General features: G+C 35.1%; 1 protein-coding gene across 3 annotated transcripts in view; it reads right to left on the reverse strand.

The window, feature by feature from the left end:
• wdr37 (WD repeat domain 37) overlaps positions 1-21,771 on the reverse strand; it is a 54,045-nt gene that overhangs the window by 29,111 nt on the left and 3,163 nt on the right. The window contains exons 2-9 of one of the 3 annotated variants that reach the window (XM_067434770.1): positions 20,462-20,570; positions 17,387-17,565; positions 13,018-13,114; positions 12,380-12,475; positions 11,801-11,865; positions 3,964-4,099; positions 1,721-1,792; positions 1,536-1,580 (exon numbers count right to left, since the gene is read on the reverse strand). In XM_067434770.1, the coding sequence (XP_067290871.1) occupies positions 1,536-1,580; positions 1,721-1,792; positions 3,964-4,099; positions 11,801-11,865; positions 12,380-12,475; positions 13,018-13,114; positions 17,387-17,524 (649 nt within the window). In that variant the 5' untranslated portion in view covers positions 17,525-17,565; positions 20,462-20,570. Of the gene's footprint in view, positions 1-1,535; positions 1,581-1,720; positions 1,793-3,963; positions 4,100-11,800; positions 11,866-12,379; positions 12,476-13,017; positions 13,115-14,532; positions 14,640-17,386; positions 17,566-20,461; positions 20,571-21,771 lie in introns of those variants that run through there. The other 2 variants (XM_067434771.1, XM_067434772.1) reach the window with 2 other exon arrangements.

Below are 21,771 nucleotides of genomic sequence, written 5' to 3' on the forward strand. Positions count from 1 at the left end.
GTAGAGCCTGAGCACACAGCGTTCTTATTTTCGTCTTCATTAGTTATGGTCTCTGTTTAACAGTTTTGTCTCATACGTTACAGATCGAACAGTTAAAGCTACACTGTGTGATATTTTCTCCCATCTAGCGGTGGAAAGGTAAATGATCATCCAGTGAATAATAGTTTCTGTTCCTCTCAATTCTGATTTCGTTTTAACTCCTACGGTGGCCGATTTAGTCCAAGATTAACATGGTAACCCCTCTTCACATTCAACACGGTGCCATGGAGTGTTAAAACGCGAAAGGCAAAGCTTGAATTTACGGGTATGTCCCTCTTTGGCTACTGTACTTTCAAGATGGAGGGGCAACATGGAGACCAGCATTCGAACCCCTCACCCGTATGTATTTTCAATGGCATATTATAAACTTACCAGAATACTTTATTACTCGAAAAAAGTAAATATACATAAATGAGATCATTTATTTTTAAAAGAACTAAGTGTTTTTAGCTAAGAATGAACTGAAAAAGTTACACAGTGTAGCTGTTTAAACAAAGAAAGTAAACTGTATAGGTAAAAGTGTTAGCTTATCGTGACATGGCATTTTTGCTGTCACACGTATATATTTTTCTTACACAAACACGCCCCTTCGCATCAGAAGGTCTTTATTAACCCCCCGGAGCCGTGTGGAGCCGTTATATGATGGATAGATGCACTTTTATGGATTTCAAAAATGAACCATCAATTCGCTGCCATTCTAAAGCTTGGAAGAGCCAGGACTTGTATAGTATATCTCTGATTGTATTTGTCAGAAAGAAGAATGTCATACACACCCAGGATGACTTGAGTGGGAGTAAATCATGGGGAACTTTTCATTTTTGGGAGAACTAACCCTTAGGTAATACTTCACAATAAGGTCTCATTTGTTAACATAACATTAGTTAATGAATTAAATAACATGAAATAACAATGAGCAATATATCCATAGAGCATTTAATAACCTTTGTTAGGGTAAAGCTGATGATACACAGGGCAACTTTTTGGGCAATGTTGCTGAAAGATGTTGCTGTGCGCACTTTCCCATTAAGAATGGGCAACACATTTCTATCTGGATATCCAAAGAGAAATTTGTTGCACTTTCCCAATGGGAAAAAGCCCACAGCAACATCTTTCAGCAACACTGCTCAAAAATTTGTCCTGTGTATCATGTAGTTAATAAAAAATTTCATGTTAGCTCACAGTGCATTAACTAATTATGCTAAAAATGTAGAAGTAAATGCTAAGATTAACAATAAGATTAATAAATGTTGTTCATTGTAAACAAACTATTTGACTCATTTTAATAACTGTAACCATATTGTAAAGTGTTACCAAATTTAAAGGGTTTTTTATGTTATTTGTTGCATTCTTGGCTAGGTCACTCTTCTAAAACAGGTTTTGTTGTTGTTGTTTTTTTCTCTCATCTCAATGAGTTTTTAACTTGTTTAAATAAAGAAAAAGGAAATGAAAGAGCAGGCGTTGCTCAAAAACAAGCCACTGAATGTGTTGATGTATACCTGTAAGTGCCATCTGCTCTGTGGGGTGAAACTTAATGGAGTTGACTGCAAGAATAAAAAAAAAAAAAAAAAACATTCATTAGTCAATAAAACAGTTATCGCTAACCAAACCCACAGCATGTAAAATCTGAAGTTCAAAATCTTCACTTTCCCAACTGTTACAGACACAAATCAAAGTTTCATACCTGACCCAGCGTGGCCGGCATATTTTAACAGGCACTTCCCCGTCTCAATACTCCACAGCATGGAACAGTGATCTAAAGACAAATGAAGACAGAATGGTTTCTGAAGGATCATGTGACACTGCAGACTGGAGAAACGGCACTGTTACATCTATTGATAAAAAAAAGTTATTTTAAATTGTGATAGTATACCTGTAATTTTGATCAAATAAAATGCAGGAAAGGTGAACATAAAAAACTAAATCTTACAGATGTTTTAAACAATAGTACATTCATGCAGACCTGTTAACAAAATTTGGAGCACATCTAAATACAATTTAAAATATCAGGATTTTATCAGCATATAAAAATAAAACAAAAGTCAGAATAAGAAACCAGGATCAAACTCTTTTGCCTAAATTAACCTGACACTTAAGGGCTATCTAGTTTATGTTTTGTTTTTTTATACATTAAGCACGTTCTCACTTGTAGTTTGGTTCGCTTGGTTCATTTAAAAATAATAATAATAATATACACACATTATTATTATTATTATTTATATATATATATATATATATATATATTTAATATATATATATATATATATATATATATATATATATATATATATATATACACACACATATACACACATATACACATATATATATATATATATATATATATATATATATATATATATATATATATATATATATATATATATATATATATATATATATATACACATATACACACACATTTCGTTCTAGTCCGCTTAGCATTTAGATTGCCATTTTAACAACGAACCTAAAGATACTGAAGCTAAAGGCATAGGGATAGGATCCTGGAACGTGATTGGTAAATTAAAATAATGCTGTGATCTGGGCTGAATGTGCTCGTTGTATGTGCACCTCTACGTATGACGGTGTTTTGACCAGCTGAGAACTTGTGAAGAGCTTATTAAAATCTAAAAAGGAGTCAAAAAAGTAGCAGGAATCCCTAACGCACACAAACACAAACCAAGATCTGCTGCAAGGAGACTGGGTTCTGATGCCTGTACCGAACTGTGAAGGGCAACGTTGCGATTATGACAAAAAAACAAGAAAAAAAAATGATATGCGTGAGCTTTCTGTCCCTTTTAGAGTCGCATCTTGTGACATCATCTATGGTCTATGTTTAATTAATTTGTTGTAAGTTTGAATGCAGGACAGATCCATCTTTTCAGCTGTCTCTGTCCGCTTGTTTGGTGTGCACTAGGGTTCAGAAGGCAGCGTTCACACTTGTTTAAATAAAAAGAGAAATCGCACAAGGGTTCGTTTTAATCCAACCAGACATGCCAAGTGTGAACACACAGGTTTTAAAGAGGATCCATTATGCCCTATTACAAGTTCTTGGTTTGTTTTTGGGCTCTACTAGAACAGGTTTTTAGGCTTGAATTTGTATAATGTTTTTGGTAATTAAAGGTAAATAGAATTAAGTATATTTAAATAGAAATAAAATGAACTATAATTATTCATTCTCAATTTAACATGTCATATTTATAAATAAATAAAAAATTAATTGTTCACATATATCACTGATTACCCCTTTAAAAAGTAACTTGGTTACTTTTAAAATCAAGTAATCTGTAAAGTAACCAAGTAAGATTACTTTATTAGTTACATTCAGAAGGAAAATGACTAAAATAGTAACTCACAGTGACTTGGATAAATTACTTTAATCTGATTACTGGTTTGGAAATAGTAACGCGTTAGATTACTCGTTACTGGAAAAAAGTAGTCCGATTAGAGTAACATGTTACTGGCATCACTGGTCAGGACAAAAAAAAAAAAAAGCAGCTATGTGTAATATAAAAATAATAGTCCAATCAATCGCGGGTTGATGAAAAATAAATAAATTATTGTGTTTGTTTGCTAAAGACTTTTAAGAACCCTGTGATGGAGAAAATCATTCCAGTTGCCGCTTCTCCCTCACTCTCATCTCTCTGTGAACTGAACTGACAGGGGAGCTGAAGCTCATTAAATATGCAAATCTTATCCAATCCCAGCCGTGGGCGTTTACTTCCAAGTCTCCAGTGCGGTACGCCCATCAAAACCCAGCGTTTTGGAGAGAGCCTCAAAACCAGTGTAGAAAATGTATTTGAATGTAAAAACCACACAAACGGCATTAGATGACCTCAGACAACAGTATTAAAAAATTAAAAAAGCCAGTTCATAACACCTTAAAAAATAATGGTACGGTAAGAGTGGTTATGTCAGATTTACCTGCTGAAGCCGTGCCGAGAACCAGCGGCTGAATCCGAGTCACAGCCAGGTCCCATATCCCATCCCGGTGTCCCACATACTCCTTGACCAGCTGACAAACTGCACGAGACGTGGTGGCTTTGAAACTGGACACGATCTGGGGGATGGAGAGGAGAGTGAGCATTTGATCAGAGGTCCCTCACACACACAAACACACACACACACACACACAGATCTAACTACAGAGCAACAGTAAGCAGCGCAGAAGCATGGGGATACTCAAACCATACAGGACTTTAACATCTCTACACTTATAACACGTCATGTGGTTACAGCTGGATTGTATGAACACACTGCATTCAGTCATACAGTCTCTCACACAAGATCAAGGTCTATGAAAGGAGAGCGTAGTCAATACTTCTGAAATGGGAAAGTTCAAATGAAAACACCCAAACAAACATAAATAAACAAGAACAGCATTAATACCGGTGAAATATATAAAAGATTACAAAACAAACTAAAATCATTAAAAATACAAACGAATGAGAAAACGGTTCATAAATTTTGAAAATGATACATGTAAATATATGGTTCATATCTGAAAACGGAAAGAAGCTGAGCTGAGAGAGCAAGTTGGTCATTGGCTGCCATGTCTCCTATGCATAGATACATAATACAATACAATTTAATGGCAAATGGCATTTACGAAAGTGTTTACACAAACATCTATTTTACACAATATTAACTTAAAAAAATCACTCAAAGATCTTCAATAACAGAAAATGTGTTAACACAACCTTTCCTGGTTAACTACTTTTTGAGTTTCAGAACTTAAAAAAGGCCCAAATATTGGTTGATTCACTACTGTTCAAAAGTTTGGGGTCTGTAAGACTTTATCAGTTTCTTATGCTTTTTTTTAAATCAAAAACATAGTTAACAGAAATATACTGAAGTCAATTTAAAATAACTGTTTTCATATTTGAATGTGTATGCAATTCAATGTCACATGATCCTTTATAAACCGTTCTAATCTGTTGATGTGGTGCTCAAGAAAAATGTCTTATTACCAATGTTGAAAACAGTTCAAAACCATTTTTCAAGTTTTTGGATGAACAGAAAGCATTTATTTGAAACAGAAATCCTTTGAAACATTACAAACAGCGTTAAACTACCTCATGGCTAAAGCACATAGCATTACAATAATAATGGACGTAAACAACCTACAGCGCTCTTACGTGTACCACCTGACTGCTGCAGATTCATTTCAGTGTTGACACAGAACACATAATTCCAGAACATCGCAGGTTTCCATCTCGTAATTATAGTTATGACATGATGTGAACGCAGCATAAGCTGGTTGTTTTGGTCCAATCATTGCATTTGGACCCATTGCAATGACTGGACGAAGAGATCCACAGAGGGTATAAGTATTTTTTCAACACTTATTATTTATTGGTAACAAGATACTTAACTCAAAGTATTTATAAAAACAGAATTGCCTACCCTACCATTAATGCATCCTTGATCAATAATTAAAAATATATATATCTTACTGACCCCAAACTTTAAATGGTAATGTATATCATTCTAATAGGATTTCTAATTCAGATCATTTTAATAGGATCTATACTCGACTTAAATTTATAAAATTTCCCCGTCTGAAAAACATCAAAATAGTTGCACAACTATAAATCTTAAAATATTGTATAAGGAAAAAAGAAACTGTACAGCAATCTTTTCTTGATGCCTACAGTGATGACACCAACAAAGTTTCACATTTATTTGATACAAAAAAAAAAATATCTGTAATATTTAGGGATGCACGATATATCAGTGACCATTTCATGCCATACATTATTGTTTTTTAGGTTTTTTTTTATAATCTGAAGCACGTCAAATTCTAATTGTAATTAAACTTACATTTAACTAAGAGTAAATCTCATCTTTCAACAGAAGTATGATCCAAGTTCAACAGTATAGATTATAATACTGGCCTGCAGTCATAAGATAAAATCATAAAAATTGGTATCGGCCAACATTTCTATATCAGTGTATCCCTATAATAGTGTTTGTAAAAGGCAATGTTCAGAATAAAGAAGTATTGAGGTACATTGTCCTAACTTTAACAAATGTTTTGGCATCACAGGAAGCAAATGACTTCTAAGGCCCTGTTCACACCTGGTATTAAGATGCGATTTTGAACAATCGGATCACATGTGGACGATGCTAAATGGGGTCTAAAACATTTTGAGTTTGTCCATTTTCGAGCACTTCCAGAGGTAGTCGGAAAAGCATTCGACCGAGATCCCACCTACTGACTTAATGCGTAAACATTATAAGCGTGCTAGCCAGGATGGGATTTAAAGTTTGTCAGCTGAAGATCCAAAAAGTGTAAAATCTACAAAGCACAATATTCTCTCATCATTCCTGATTTCTAACACACTTCTGTGCAGTTTTGCCCATTGACTCTCCCCTCAAAGAGATCAGGACAGAAGTGGTTGAAAGTGGACAAAAGATACAGATTAAAATACAAGGTGTAAATAGGAATGTCTCCATCTACTTGTGATCCGATTAAACAAAACGCATATTAATACCAGGTGTGAACAGGGCCTATAAAGCAATGGACTGAGGAAAGTATGCAAGCATGTCAATATGCAGCCTAACTACTAATAAGCACTGCTAAGCTCATAATTTCACTGAAGGTAAGAGCAAACACAGCAAGCACAATGAGCCCTTATCTCAGCACTGTGAAAATGCTCTTTAATATTAGAAAGCAATATTTTATAGTCACCGACAAAGCTCCTCATTTAGACTTCACAAAACATGTCCAAAGACAATCATGAAATTCCTTGATTTCCTATATACAATAAGTTACACGAAACCAAGCCCACAAGAGGGCTAGTACTCATAACTACATTAGCAATGCATACATTTGCAATATATTATTTAATTTTAACTTTAAAAAAGGTCACAACACCAAAGATATTCCAGTGTCTGTTGCTGTTAAGTTGAAAAAATTCTCTTAAAAATATACTGTGAACACAATACTTTGTTTTATGTAAGGCTGTGATGTGCAATTTATAATTGAATTAATGCTGTCGAATCGATTAATCGTGATTAATTGCATTCAAAACAAAAGTTTGTGTTTACATAAATGTGTGTACTGTGTATTATTATGTATATATATATAATATATATATATATATATATATATATATATATATATATATATATATATATATATATATATATATATATATATACACACACACACACACACATACATAGATGCAGTATGTGTATATGTGCATGTGCATGTATTTAAATATACATAATTATACACAGTACACAAATTATGTAAACACAAACTTTCATTTTGGATGCGATTAATCGATTTGATAGCACTAAATTAAATAGTTAACGATTACACAGCTTAACAAAAAAAAAAACAATAAAAGAACAAAAGCATTTTTTTTTAAGAATTTAAACAATAAAACAATAGGTACGTAGTAAATATATAATAACAACAATCTATTGAAATGAATACTATTGCTACTTGAGATTAAAACTTAATTGTTCTCTTCTAACACTTGTCCATAGATCTCAGCTTCAACATACAGCTGATTCATGAAGGTTATTTTATTGAATGAACCAAGTTTAATCTAATGTTAACATTTTTAATACTTTTATTAGGGTGTTACAAAAAGCAGAACGGAGTAATAGTACACTATGTACAGCCTGAAAACGAGAGCATTTTCAACACTGACTAAACAAGAAACATCCGCTAATGTTCCCTGTAACGGGGGGAAGAGCTGTTGGTGTTTTCTCTTCTGCCGTGTCTAGTGTTTTTGAAGGGAAGGGTTTGAGTGAGGGATACCACATTACAGAACTACTCAGCAGGGGGATCAACTTTTTAATGTTATAAAGTGTGAATAAAGACATTTTTGCGGCCAGTTTGTTAAAACAAATACGTCACCAAAAAAAAGACGACTATTAATTGGGTCAAATTGAGCTGTCTAAAATCTTCAAAAGGCAGATATCGGTAATGTCATTGTTAGATTTAGTCAGCTGTCATGGTTCTCTCCCAGCCAGCACATCTGGCCCAGGTCACCATCAAGATATTTAGCCATGGCATTTCTTTTCTTTTGGCATGTATGAAAAATACTTATTGGTCACAGGACATTTGAAGATTTGTTCAGCTGAAGATCTGGTACATTCTGGCTTTTTTCAACCAATTCAATATTCTGTGCTCTGGCCAAATGCTTGAATTCGGTAAGATGTGCTGGCAGTTAAGAACATCAACATCAAATCAAAGGTTTCCAAGCCAAGCCAACTGTTCAGAACTTCCATAAGCGATATTTCTTGATACTCATTGATATTTACAAGACATTTTCTTAATGTGTTGTATAATGCTGAATAAGCATTAGAGTTAGCCAGATAAGCACAGATTGATGGCATCATCGTTATTGGGTTATGACCCCCAACTGTTGGATAGTTCATGCATTTTGGCACACTGAGGAGTTAATTACCCATGAGTCTCCACCCCATAACTCCCAGTTTCCTACATTGAAGTTGCGAGGTCCACCTACTTTCCCCGGGAAAGAATTTGAGCGCTACATCAGTGAAACCGAGAGAAAAGAACAATTGTAATCTATGAGGAGCAAAACGTTAAAAAGATGATTTTAAATTTAAAGCAGCACCTATATTTAAGAGTATACGGGCAAACAAGGTGCTTTGTTCCAAAAATAGGGGAGAAATTATGACATTTAAAAACATGAGCTTTCTAAATGCGTTTCATTTCAACCAGCACATTTGGGTAAGAACACAAAATATTAGGGGAGTAAACATTTAAAACAGTAACTACACAGCAATAAATAAAAATGTAGAAAAATAAATATGAGCAAATAAGCAAAACATACACAGATAATAGTTAACAATTTTTGGAGTGTATTTGATTTTGTTATGATGGTAAAAAAAAAAAAGATATCGAAAACTTCTGTAAAATTCAAAATGATTTTGAATCGTACAAATGTAATGAAGTATGATTGGAAATGTGTCGGAAGTAGTCGGGTCTGAAAAGTCAAGAATTGTCTTTTGGATAATAAAGGAATGTGTAAAACTGGGTGTGAATAGATTATGAAATTCCATAACTGATGCATTGAACTTTTTATGTCAGATCAATGCATGCACCCCTGCTATTGATAAATTGGGATGTAACTCCATGTAGTTCGTGAAATTGAAAGAAACCATAATCTTAACAAACGGAGCACAACTCAGCACGACTAAAATGCATTTAAACACAGAACCACTTCATTCACAATTCAACACAGACAAAACATAGACACATACGTAACCAGGGCTCCAGACTGTGACCAAATGGTCGCATTTTGCGACCCGTTTCCCTGCTGGTGCGACTACATTTTGTTGGAGGCTGCATTGGTGCCCAACTGATAAGAGCTGCCATTTCAATATCATATGAAAAACGGCAAACAATATGAGCGGACCTTTATCAGCTCTGAGCAATAATAGACATCGCAGAGCGAGCTCATACACAAGCCGATCTCGATCGCGCGATACCGTTACTACACAGCGCTGGGATATACAGTGAGAAAGCGTTTGAACTAAAAAACTATTTTAAAAAACTATCTAAAAAACTAAATTATTAACATCGCTAATGCGAGATCTAGTGGGAAGCATTTGGTGCAAAACTCTCTATTATAAACCCCAGATATCAGATCAAACATTGAGAGAAACATTGAAACATTCTGGGGTTTCAGTCCACAAATCACCAACATTCACCATGGAATTAATGTAGTAACATCCCATGGCATTGTGGAAGAAAGAGTCAAATGTTTTTTTGTTTTGTTTTTTTAAATGTTGTCATTAATCATCTCATATAACTCGGGGGTTCGTATAACCTTAAATTGGGAGTGAAATTGTGAAATCACTCTTTGTCCAGCACTTAAAAGCTCTAAATATACAATTTTAATGCTATTTTTAATGTGATGATTTGTAAAACTAAAAGCTTAAAGGTGTAGGCCACTTTGTTTCAAACAAGTTTTCTGGCTATCACCAGACCAAGCTCATTCTTTTAAAGGGGTAGTACTTCAGCGCTGGGAAGATGAATCTGTATTTAAACTGGGTCATTAATGTATTAAAAATGTGAAATTATTTTTGAATTTGGTGCTTTCTAGACTGAGAATAGACAGAACATTTATTTTTGTCTCATGGGGATAAAAGACAGCAATTCCCAGAATGCTTCGCTGACCTACAATCATACTCCAGGGTTTCTACTGATACAAAGCCATAAGCTAATCGCTGAAGTAAGAGTGAATATGGGTCTGGTGAGTCTGCTCTGTATTTTCTACCGCACAAGTGGCGTGATCAACGGGCAAATGATTATTTCAAATGATTATTTCCGCAATTGGATAGTCCTTCAACCAATCAGACCAAAGATCTTGGTGAAGTACTTTGCAGAGTTGTTGTCGATAGTAAGGCAAACACGTTCTTCTTTTGTAGGAATTGTTTCAGGGCAAGTTTCAGGTCTGTTTTCGAAGAAAACTTGCCTTTGAAATCTTTTAAAACTGCAGTGACAGCGACATTAAGGGGTTTCTGCACTTCGGTGGGCATCATGTTAAATGTAAACAAAAAACTACTTGCCGTCGCTTGATCTATCGCCATTGTGCTAAACCCGCCAATAGCACACCAGGCAGATAAGCCGGTTTGTGATTGGTCCCCGTAGATTTGTAACGGAAGCAGGATAGAAAATGTACAGGTTTCCAGCCTGAGCTGCATGGCAAAGTCAAATCGCTGGCAGATTGGGCTGGGTTTACCCAGTCTAGCAAACAAGCACTTTTATTTAAAAAAGACATGACATCACCACTATAATGGTATGTGGCAGAGGAGCACTTATTGCCTTATTAGCCTTTTCTACTCCTTAATATATGGAAAAAAACATAGGAAGTCAGTCGCCTGAAAAATAAAATCTTTTCTTCAAATTGTGACTGAATTACACAGAAAACAAGTTAAGAGTGCTCCTTTTATAATCACTGAAGTTGTCAGTCAGTTCAGTGTGATACTACAAAAGAACAAATGATACATTTAATAAAAGTAGAATATTTAAATTGTCCCAATAAAAATTATTTTTTTGCACATTACTGTTGTTAATAAAAGTTAATTTTATCTGCATATAATTTCAAGCTCAGTGATTCACTGTTACATTTCCAATAAATAAGCATGGAATATTATTAGTAACTGCACTTAATAAAACAACACGAACATTAATTTTATGGTTAAATTGACTTCATAATACATTTTCTTCCACCACAGCCAAATCTGGTGCCACTGCTCTCAATTGTTAGTCTGGAGCCCTGATAACCACCTAAAACAGATGCTATAGATGTCACAAATCAATACCAAATTTGAACAGATACTGTGTCACTAATACACCATGTGATGAGAGTACAAAAATATTTCATGCCATTATGGTAGATGCCGTTCAGTTTATTAATTATGTAAACTAAATGAAGGAGTGGCAATAATGGAATTTCAACCTTTCTGACAAGTTGGTTTTGCTACAATGTTGGTATTGTGACAACCTTAGCTTGCTCAATTCTAAAGTATATACATACAGCTCTGAAAGAATTAAGAGACTACTTAGCATTGACTTCCAGAGCTGTGTATTAAGTGGCAAATTGTGTAAACCGGTCAGAAAGAGCAGGACTTTGCACTGAGGCATTTCCAAGTATTTTTATAGAGATTAGGGAGTTTTACCAAGATAAATATTCTAAGCTTGACCCAAAGTAACAGTTTTATTCAGAGCAAAATGTGGGCGATAACCCCGTAGATACAATCATACCTTGCTCGTGGAGGCCTTGTATGTCGTCTTCAGCTTTTGGGACAGTTGACTTGTGCTGTGACTAGCTGTGCACAAGAAATAGTAAGATTATGAGTAAAATATGAATTAGCTGTTCATTTTCAAATTTCTTAAATAGAGGTCTCTCAACCCAATGTGCAGTGTTAAGTTCTTTCACACCAGACAAAATTAGAAAAACAAGTATTTGTGGACCTCACTTTTTGTACCAAACATTGTCAGGCTTAAACAAAACAAAAACTATTTCTAAATCTTCATCTCCAAAATGTTTGGAGATTATATGGCAAAATGATTATATTCTTCTGTTAGTAATGGGTGTAGCTAAAATAGCCAAACCTTCTTATTAGAAGAGGGTTTCTACACACATTTGACCATGTTTTGATAATTGAATAGCACACTGCAGTAAAAACATCATCATATCTTGCAAGGGCACAGCTTCAGGCAAACCGATATCAAATGAATCATCTGAATCATCATTACTTATTCAAAAGCGTGTTAAATGATCTGGTATTATGAATGCAGAAGTTACACAAAAGCTATATGTCAGTTTTGTTTTGCACATACCTTTTGTTTTCAAGGCTCCTTTGCTCAGATCACCGCCATCGACGGTCTGTCCTTCTCCAGCCAAACGTTCGTTTAGGGATTCAATCTCTCTCCGCACTGCACAAGAACAGACGAAAATATGACCGCTGACCAAACAAAACACTGATCGGGTCACATTTACACACTATATAAGGGGTAATTTACTTTCAGCTAGTTACTGCAACAACAAAAAAAAACTTTCTAGATAAGTAAATATATAGATGTGAAATATTAATCTGACTTGAAATTATTTGAATGAGGAAAGAATTTGACCGCAGGGTGACATGACACAACAGAGGTCGATTGCAAAATTAAAATAACAAACTAAAATTAAAAAATACAGACTGAGAAATACTGTGATTGATGAGACTCAAGTATTCCTGAGAGCTGATTAATAATAGAGAACAATAAATTGTAATAAACACAGATAACAACTAAGGTTTCAGATCTTGAGAATGTTGTAAATGTGAATGTTGCTTAGTAAACTTGGGAGATTACACAGTTAAATGTGTTAAGATTGCGTTGTCACATTAATGACATTAAGGATAAGTCATTTAAACTGTGTTCAGTCATGCAAAAAGGATATTAAATATGATGGAAGCCATTTGGTTAATACTCACATTCCAAGTTTTCAATGTAGAGATTTTCAAACTCCCGTTCAATCTGTCCGAACAGATCTAGTAAGTTACTCCTTAAGGCCATCGGCAACTTGGAGTCCTGGAAATTGAATCAAATAAACCATATAGCAAATACTCAGAGACTGCATCATCATAACACCTTCAAACTTCAATGACAGCAAATGGGAAATGTGTTTGTATGACATCTGCACTGTTCTTTTTACTAAGGTCCATACATTCTAACTATTTAGAAATAATGCTAAAAATAAAAATATGTAGGGGGATCTCGTTAGACCATATATTTTCAGGGGAAAGTAAAACAAACATCACATCTCTACAAATACACTTTACGTAAAATGTCTTGCTGGTCAGAAACTTTTCATCTAAATGCTTATATAATATATTTTGCAGTTTTAAAGGTTTACATAAAAAAATACTGCTGTTCAAAAAGTTTACATTAAAAGAGATTTGTAATGTAAACTTCAAGCCAACAGTTTACAGCAAGACAGTTTACATAAATTATCTTTCAGTTCTAAATCCTAATGTCCCTAAACTTGACATAAAATACCCTGTTGTTCAAAAACTTCACAGCTAAAAGTTCATGTAAAAAATCTCACCCTTCTAAAACTACATCTAAAATATCTTACCATTTTTAAAAAACTTTAACATCTATAATTTAATGTAAAATATCTTACTTTACATTTAATAATGTACTTAAAACATCAAGCTGTTCTGAAACTTTACATCTAAATGTAAAATGCATTCCTCTTCTGAATGTTTATGTTAATCTTGTTTTAAGTACTTCACATCCAAAATTTCCTCAAGTTAATGTTACATTTCCTGTTGTTTTGAAAATTACATCTATATTTTTTTTTGTAAAATATCAAGCTGTTCTGAAACTTTACATCTAAATATTTACTCACAATATCTGGACGTTCTAAAACTTTACATCTAAAAGTTAATGTAAAATATCTTGCCATTTTAAACGTTTATGTTAAAAATCTTGTTTACATAAAATATCTAGCTGTTTTAAAGTTAATTTTAAATATCATACTGTTCAAAAACTTAACATTTAAAAATGTACTTAAAATGTCGAGCTGCTCTGAAATTTTTTCATCTGAAAGTTCATTTAAAATGTCTTGCTCTTCTAAATGTTTGTTAAAAATATTATTCCAAAACTTTAAATCAAAAAGTTTACTAAATATCTTGCTGTTCTAAAAGTTAATGTTAAATTTCATGTCGTTTTAAAAACATTACATCTATTACATAAAATATCTAGCCGTTCAAAAACTGTACATTTAAAATATCAAATCGTTCTAAAACTTTACATAAAATAACTTACTGTTCCACAAGCTTAAGCATGTTTTTTATGTTTTTAAATGACCCAGGTTTGAGACAAAGTAAGCAAACATTATCAAGGATGTTCCGACAGAAAAGATCAATAGCAAAATCTGAAAAAGCACAAAACATAAAGAGATCTATATTCAAATAAATAACTAATCTACCAAACCAACTTACCTCCATTATCAAGGATAAGAAGTTCCAAGTAAAGTCTTTCAGCCTGATTAAAGCTACACAAAGAAAAGCAATCCACAAACAAACATTGCTGTTGTGTAGGTTAGACTAGATAAGTCCATATGAACTACTCCAGGACAACTAGGTGAGCTGTCAAGTTAACGAGTTTAACGGTGAGAACAGTGTAAGCCAAGTCAACTGCTCTCCATTCTGTCATTACCACATGTACTCGTGAGAGAGAGAGAGAGAGAGAGAGAGAGAGAGAGAGAGAGAGAGAGAGAGAGAGAGAGAGAGAGAGAGAGAGAGAGAGAGAGAGAGAGAGAGAGAGAGAGAGAGAGAGAGAGAGAGAGAGAGAGAGAGAGAGAGAGAGAGAGAGAGAGAGAGAGAGAGAGAGAGAGAGAGAAATAGCAATTAACAAACAACAGTTCACCGTCTATTCTTATAAACCTACTCAATCCTAAAGTTGTGGTCACCATAGTAACTGGACATAATGACAGCATTGAGAGGGTGAAAGGCGGTATAGTCTAAATCCAGTGAGCGGTTTACAGTAGGGACTGCCAATCACAAATGACTCCACAGAGGAATAGACGGAACAATCGAACCCCAGAGTGGGCCGCTCTTTAAAAATGGATGAGGCTATAGACCATAGAAAGTACAAACCGTAGATCCCCACTGAGTATCAATAAAACAGACGACCAAATGGCATCATGTCTCAAGTCTGAAATGAGCTGGACTATTCTCCACGCCTCTTGGTTTAATGAATAAAACATTGTGTTGAAAATAATATTTGGTATGATTACAAACCTTTTAAAGAAACATCTATGGATAATTTTAACATTCCTTTCATTATACAGTTGTGTTCAAAAGTTTACACACCCCTTGCAGAATCTGTGAAAATGGGAATAATTGAAGGGAACAAAAAAACAGAGATCATCATTATTTAGTCATGTCCTGAATAAGATATTTTTTGATTTTGAAAATCAAGGTAAATTGTACTTTAAAATTGAAACATGCAAGCACGTTCTGTTGCTTCTGAAAGACAGTACTAAATGAAAAATTGTGATATTTAAACAAAATAAAAAAATTGCAGACATCATCCTGTTCAAAAGATTTCCCCTCAGCTTTTAATGCATTGTGTCGCCTTCTGGAGCATCAGTGTTTAAACTTGTTTAATAATTGTGTTTGAGTCCCTCAATCGTCCTCAGTGTGAAAAGATGGATCTCAAAATCATACAGTAGCTGCTGGAGATGGTTCAAATATGCAAAATATGCTGGAAAACTGAAGAACTCTGAAAACTCTGAAAAAATATTGCACAGTTTAACTGCTCAGAACAAATAAGAGACTCAAGAACAACCATCACAAAACACACACACAGCCGTGGATCATCCGGAGAATGACAGTATTAAGAATCAAGGGTATAAAAACGTTTGATTAGGTCATTTTTATAAATGACTATGCAAACATCTTTTATGTAAAATATTGTATTCTGGATAGTACTAAATAAAATATAACATGCATTTTGTGTGATCCCTCTTAATTTGTCACAAATTCTGCAAGTGGTGTGTAAACATTTGAGCACAACTATGTAGAAAGAACATGTAAGTTCTTAGTCCACTTTATTTGAATGGGAGAACTAATGATTACTGCAGTAATTTATGTGAGTACAGGTGTCTCTTATCACTGACGTAATCCAGTAATGTTTGCGTTAGGAATGTGCGTCAACAACAGACTCGTTCAGGACAAATGATGTGTGTTAGAGGATGTAAATTCCAGGGATATGTTACAGTACCAAAGCAAAGGCAAAACTACTTATTGACAGAAATGCGTAACTCGTGTCATTTGTTCACCAGATGTAACTTGGACTTTGACAATTCATTTTTACGACACCCTTTCCATCCTTCCACTCTCAGTGCAGTTAGTTTCGAATCGTCAAGTTAGTTTTCATTTCTATTTTATATACAATTTGTCCTTTCGAATTAATTATTGTTATTTAGTTGGTTTTTCAGTGTATTTAGTTTTTATTGTTTAACAGTTGAATGTTTCACTTTAGCATTTTTTTGTAGTAATATGTTTGCTTGTTTTGCAAATGCGTTGTTTCCAATGTTCTAATAAACTATGAATCAAAACCTAGATTTAAAATGAATTATGGCCATTTATATGTCACTTCATTAGCTAGTTTTGGAGAAAACGTTTTTTTTTTGTTACGATTAATCGCAAATTAAATCATATCCAAAATAAAATTTTGTTTACATGTGTGTGAACTGTGTATAATTATTTTGTATATTTGAATACACACACATACATGTATACATTTAAGAAATGTTTGCAAGTATATTATATATATCATATTTTTGTATTAAATATATACATGCATGTGTGTGTATGCATGCATAATAATTATACACAGTACACACGACGTCAAGACAAACTTTTATTTTGGATAAGATTAATCATGCTGTTAAATCGTTTAATCGTATCCAAAATAAAAGTTTGAGTTTATTTTGTAAGTTAAGGAAATCCATTTATTTCGTTTTTGATTTTTCCATAATAACATCACTATGCAATAAAACTTGGCTTCCTGTGGGCTGAACATGTCTATCACTCTAAATTCTAAAACAATAGAAAACTATTCAACCACAACATGACACGTGTTTATATCAATGCTTACATATCCCAGCTGTCATGGCTTGGTGTTTATCCAGAAAAAATATTTATAACAATGTCACAGAACTGGCTTTGTGTCATTCTTGCCTGTACACCAGGGGATGACAGCATGCACAAACCTTCAAGCCTGCATTTATATGTAACCATGCACGTATACATAACATTTTTTTTTAAAAGACAAAAAGCAACCTACCTGTCCCTCCAGCATGTCCCTCTGCATGCCTGGTCTGTCCTGCTCGGTGCTGTTGGTCCTCCTAATGGAAAGACTGTGCGACTTGCGCTTCTGTTTGACTTGACGGGCGGCTGCGCTGTTTCCACTTTCAACAGGCATCACTCCTCAGTGACGTCCCCCTACGCACTTCCTACCTGAAACTGAGCAATCAAACAGCAGGGTTTGCCCCATCCTGCAGCAATGTAGGAATACAATGTGTCCTTTGTTGGATACTATGCAGTATACACTATTCCTGGGTGCATTATGTAAATATCAAGTTAAATATTGAGGGAGGAAACATAAGTAAACTAAGTCTTGGTTGATGACATACTTGAGGAAGTGTCGTCTAACATGGGTGTAGGTTGATTTAACACTAGTTAAGCCAACATCATAAAAGTGAAGAGTTCAAATGAAGTTGCTGCACTAAGCAGGTGAACATGAAACTAAATGTCAAGATAAATCTCATGGAAACTGTTACAAAAGCACGTCTGAGACATATTTCACCAAAAAATCGAAAGAAAGCAAAAATAAAGTTTAGGTTAAGTTAAGTTCATTATCAGTAACAAGAATTTAAGAAGAAATTAGCTTAATTAACATGAAAATATATCAATAACTTCAGATATATACACTATATTGCCAAAGGTTTTGGGATGCCTGCCTTCACATGCAAATGAACTTCAACAACGTCCCATTTTTAATCCGTAGGGTTTAATATGGAGTTGGCCCACCCTTTGCAGCTATAACAGCTTCAACTCTTCTGGGAAGGCTTTCCACAAAGTTTAGGAGTGTGTTTATGGGAATATTTGACCATTCTTCTAGAAGCTCATTTGTGAGGTCAGGCAATGTTGGACGAGAAGGCCTGGCTCTCAGTCTTCGCTCTAATTCATCCCAAAGCTGTTTTATCAGGTTGAGCTCAGGACTCTGTGCAGGCCATACAAGTTCCTCTACAGCAAACTCACTCATCCATGTCTTTATGGACCGACACTTTGTGCACTCGTGTGCAGTCATATTGGAACAGGAAGGGGCCATCCCCAAACTGTTCCCACAAAGTTGGGAACCAGAAATGGTCCAAAATGTCTTGGTAAAGTCTTGCTGAAGCCTTAATAGTTCCTTTTACTGGAACAGAGGGGCCAAGCCCAAAAGTCATGACCTCAACCTGACATAAGCCGCGTTTCGACCACAGGAACTTTACCCAGGAACCAGGAACTTTGGGTGGTACTCGGTGTGTTTAGACCGCAGGAACCAGGGTCTAAATGAAGTTCCAGGTAAATATTTCCGCCTCCAAACGGCCCTGCTCGCGAGGTAGTACTTTTTCAAAGTTCAGGAACTTTCGAGGGCGGGACTTGGGCGCTGAACATGCTGATTGGTTTAGCATTTTATTTCAATGGGCATTTTTAAAAGTCTTTTGCGAGGTTCGGTTTACGTTCAGTAAATATCAGTCTTGCTCTCTGTCTGATGGCGCGCGTTCGTCTCAGCCATCTCACGTTCAATGTCCGTAATAGCTGATAATAATATACATTGTCATTTTAAATCTAGCTTTACAAGCTTTCTGAATATGCTGCATTCTGCTGAATCTCCATATTAGTGCTCTTTTCTGTCGTTTTTAATTACCTCTTTAGTAAACCTATACATAACCAGCAAAAGCAGCACAGCTTGAATCTCTTCCATACTCGTTATTCATTTTTTTTTCTATTTTACACCATGTATAACGACATGACCGATTACTTTTAAGTATGCGTCCTTACATGACGTGACAGCGCGCGCCGCGCTCATATTGACAAGAGAGGAAAGTTCATTTTTCTGAGCGGTAAACTTTTTTATTTAGTAAGTTATGAAGATAATGTTGGAATAATGACACAGCGTATATTGCCCCAGGCAGTTTTTACTTTAACTGCGCCTGACAGAAGATTTTTTTTTTTTCTGAGATGATTATTACACTTTACAACAAATAAATAGCTTATAATATAATACTGTATTAGTCCTGGTGGCTGTTAAGAGTTGCTCTGGCTACATTAACACATTCCAGCTGCTGGAGTAAACAGCGTTGACATTTTTGATGCGGGAGACAAACTGCATGTGACAAAATGATTGTGTTTGAAAGCCATCACATGTAAACACCAGATCGGTTTAGATAACGTTCAGTAAACAGTCCACTAAATCTTTCAATCGGTACTGCAAAAATGATTACTAGTGTCCATCACTGATTGGAGGAGCAGTCGCGCGCAGTCCTACATCACCGGACTAATTTGCCTAATCTTCACGGAACTTTATTTAGTGGTGGAAACGCAGACAGTTGCAGGTCTGAGGGGAGAAAAGTTTCTGTAAAATGCTTTGCACAGTGTAATGCTTTGCACAGTGGCCACTGGTACTTGAAAACATTTGGAAATACCTTTGCAGCCTTTGCCTTTCTTGTGAGCTTCCACAAGCTCCTTGGTTCTAACCTAGACTTGCAATTGACCAGAAGCTGACTCGCAAACAGTTGTATCAGCTGTTATGAATTTATATTTTATAGACCAATTAAAAGCTCTAGAACATGCTCGAAGTTGCCAGGAGCATTTAGAAACGGTGCAGATTGCATTTAATGAGAATTTTGCAATGAGATCTGGGATATGAATAATTTTGGACATGGAATATTGTCAAAATGTGTAAAAAAAAAAAAAAAAAAAAAACACACTGTCTTACAGTCTTTGTCCACTTTCTTGTGTAATTTCCAGTCAGAAGACCAAATAAAAATGTCAGCCGGTTATGAATAATTCTTTTTTCTTTTCTTTTTTTTCGGGGGGCATACCTAGACATTCCTTTTGAAAACCAATTATATTAGTGTTTTTAGATGAAGCAATGGGTGTCCTTTTAATGTAAAATGAAATGTAAATATGTGAAGGGAGTTCATGAAGTGTTAAATTAAAAAAATAAAATTGTGATTAAAAAAGCAAGCCAGCCATTATCCACAATAACAAACAACAAAGTGTTAATGTCAGCCTAAGCATCTTAAAAAGTATGAATAATTATATATTATAATGATGCTAAATAAAGGGCATGCAAAAAAAATACAAATACCAGGCATGGAGAGCAGTGAATGATAAACAAAGCAGACACATCCTCAGACGACTGCTTAAAGTGATGAAGAAGACCTCAACAGGAAGCCCGGGCCGCAATCACTCCAGCACTGAACACAAAACAACACCAGCTATCGGTTCACAAACATGACAATGAAGAAAAGAAAAGCTGCAGGCATGGAGTGACAGCATTCTCACAACCTAAAATAACAGGGAGGAGGATGAGAGTAGGTGGAGGTTAGTGGGTTTGAACAACTCATGTGTAATACATGCAAGAGGCCATATGATGCCATTCTAAAAGGGCATCATTATGTTTACTAAAAGTAGGCGTACTAGAATAGGTTTGCTTCAATCATGCTTTAATGTTTAAAAAACATTATTATGCATGTATATTATTGCAGCACCTCTATTCCCAGCCTGATGGAAACCCTCTGATTTCTAAAAAGCCCCTCCTTCCGGTAAAAGCAGAGCACTGATTGGCCAGCTGACCCAGTGCATTGTGATTGGCCAAACATATCAAGCGTGTCAGAAATGTCACACCCCTTAACATAACTGTAAGCTTCAGCTTAGGCTTCCAAAGCAATCATAAACACAGTTAATAGTGTTGTGAGTACCGTATCATGTCAATTTTAATTTATTCAATATACACCTTATTGATGTTGCATACTTTGTACAGGTAAGAAAATGAACAGAATATTAATTCAACACAAGGCTTCTCTTTAAGTGTTTTCCCATCGAAATCCATATAAAGAAAACACATTGTGCTCATCTACTCGCCTGTATATAGTATGCATCATCAAAAAGGGTGTAAACTGAATTTAATCTTTTAATATTACCGTTATAGTACATTGATGCACTTTAAAGGGGGGGTGAAATGCTGTTTCATGCATACTGATCTTTTTACACTGTTAAAGACTTGGAATCCCATACTAAACATAGACAAAGTTTCAAAAGTTAAGGTGGACGTTTGATGGGAGTATTTCTTTGTCAAAAATACTACTTCCGGTTAGTCATAAGTTTCGGCAAGTTTTTTGAGATCATGCGTCCCCTTTGACATTAATGGGGGCGGAATTTCCTTGTATGGGCCGTACGAGCAATTCTACCAGAAGCGCGTGAGAGAGAGAGAGGGAGAGAGCGAAAGTAACAGGCTACGCCCATCAAAGCGCTGGCTTGTAGGCTGCGCTGCACAGGTGATGTGCACATAACAATGTCACCAAAAAAGTGCGTTTTTGGTTGCCAGACCAAGACAGTCCTGCACAGATTCCCCCAAAACCCCGCGTTAAGGCAACAGTGGATGTAATTTGCTTTTCC

The sequence above is a fragment of the Pseudorasbora parva genome, chromosome 24 (assembly GCF_024679245.1).
Source record: "Pseudorasbora parva isolate DD20220531a chromosome 24, ASM2467924v1, whole genome shotgun sequence".
NCBI classification, from domain to species: domain Eukaryota; kingdom Metazoa; phylum Chordata; class Actinopteri; order Cypriniformes; family Gobionidae; genus Pseudorasbora; species Pseudorasbora parva.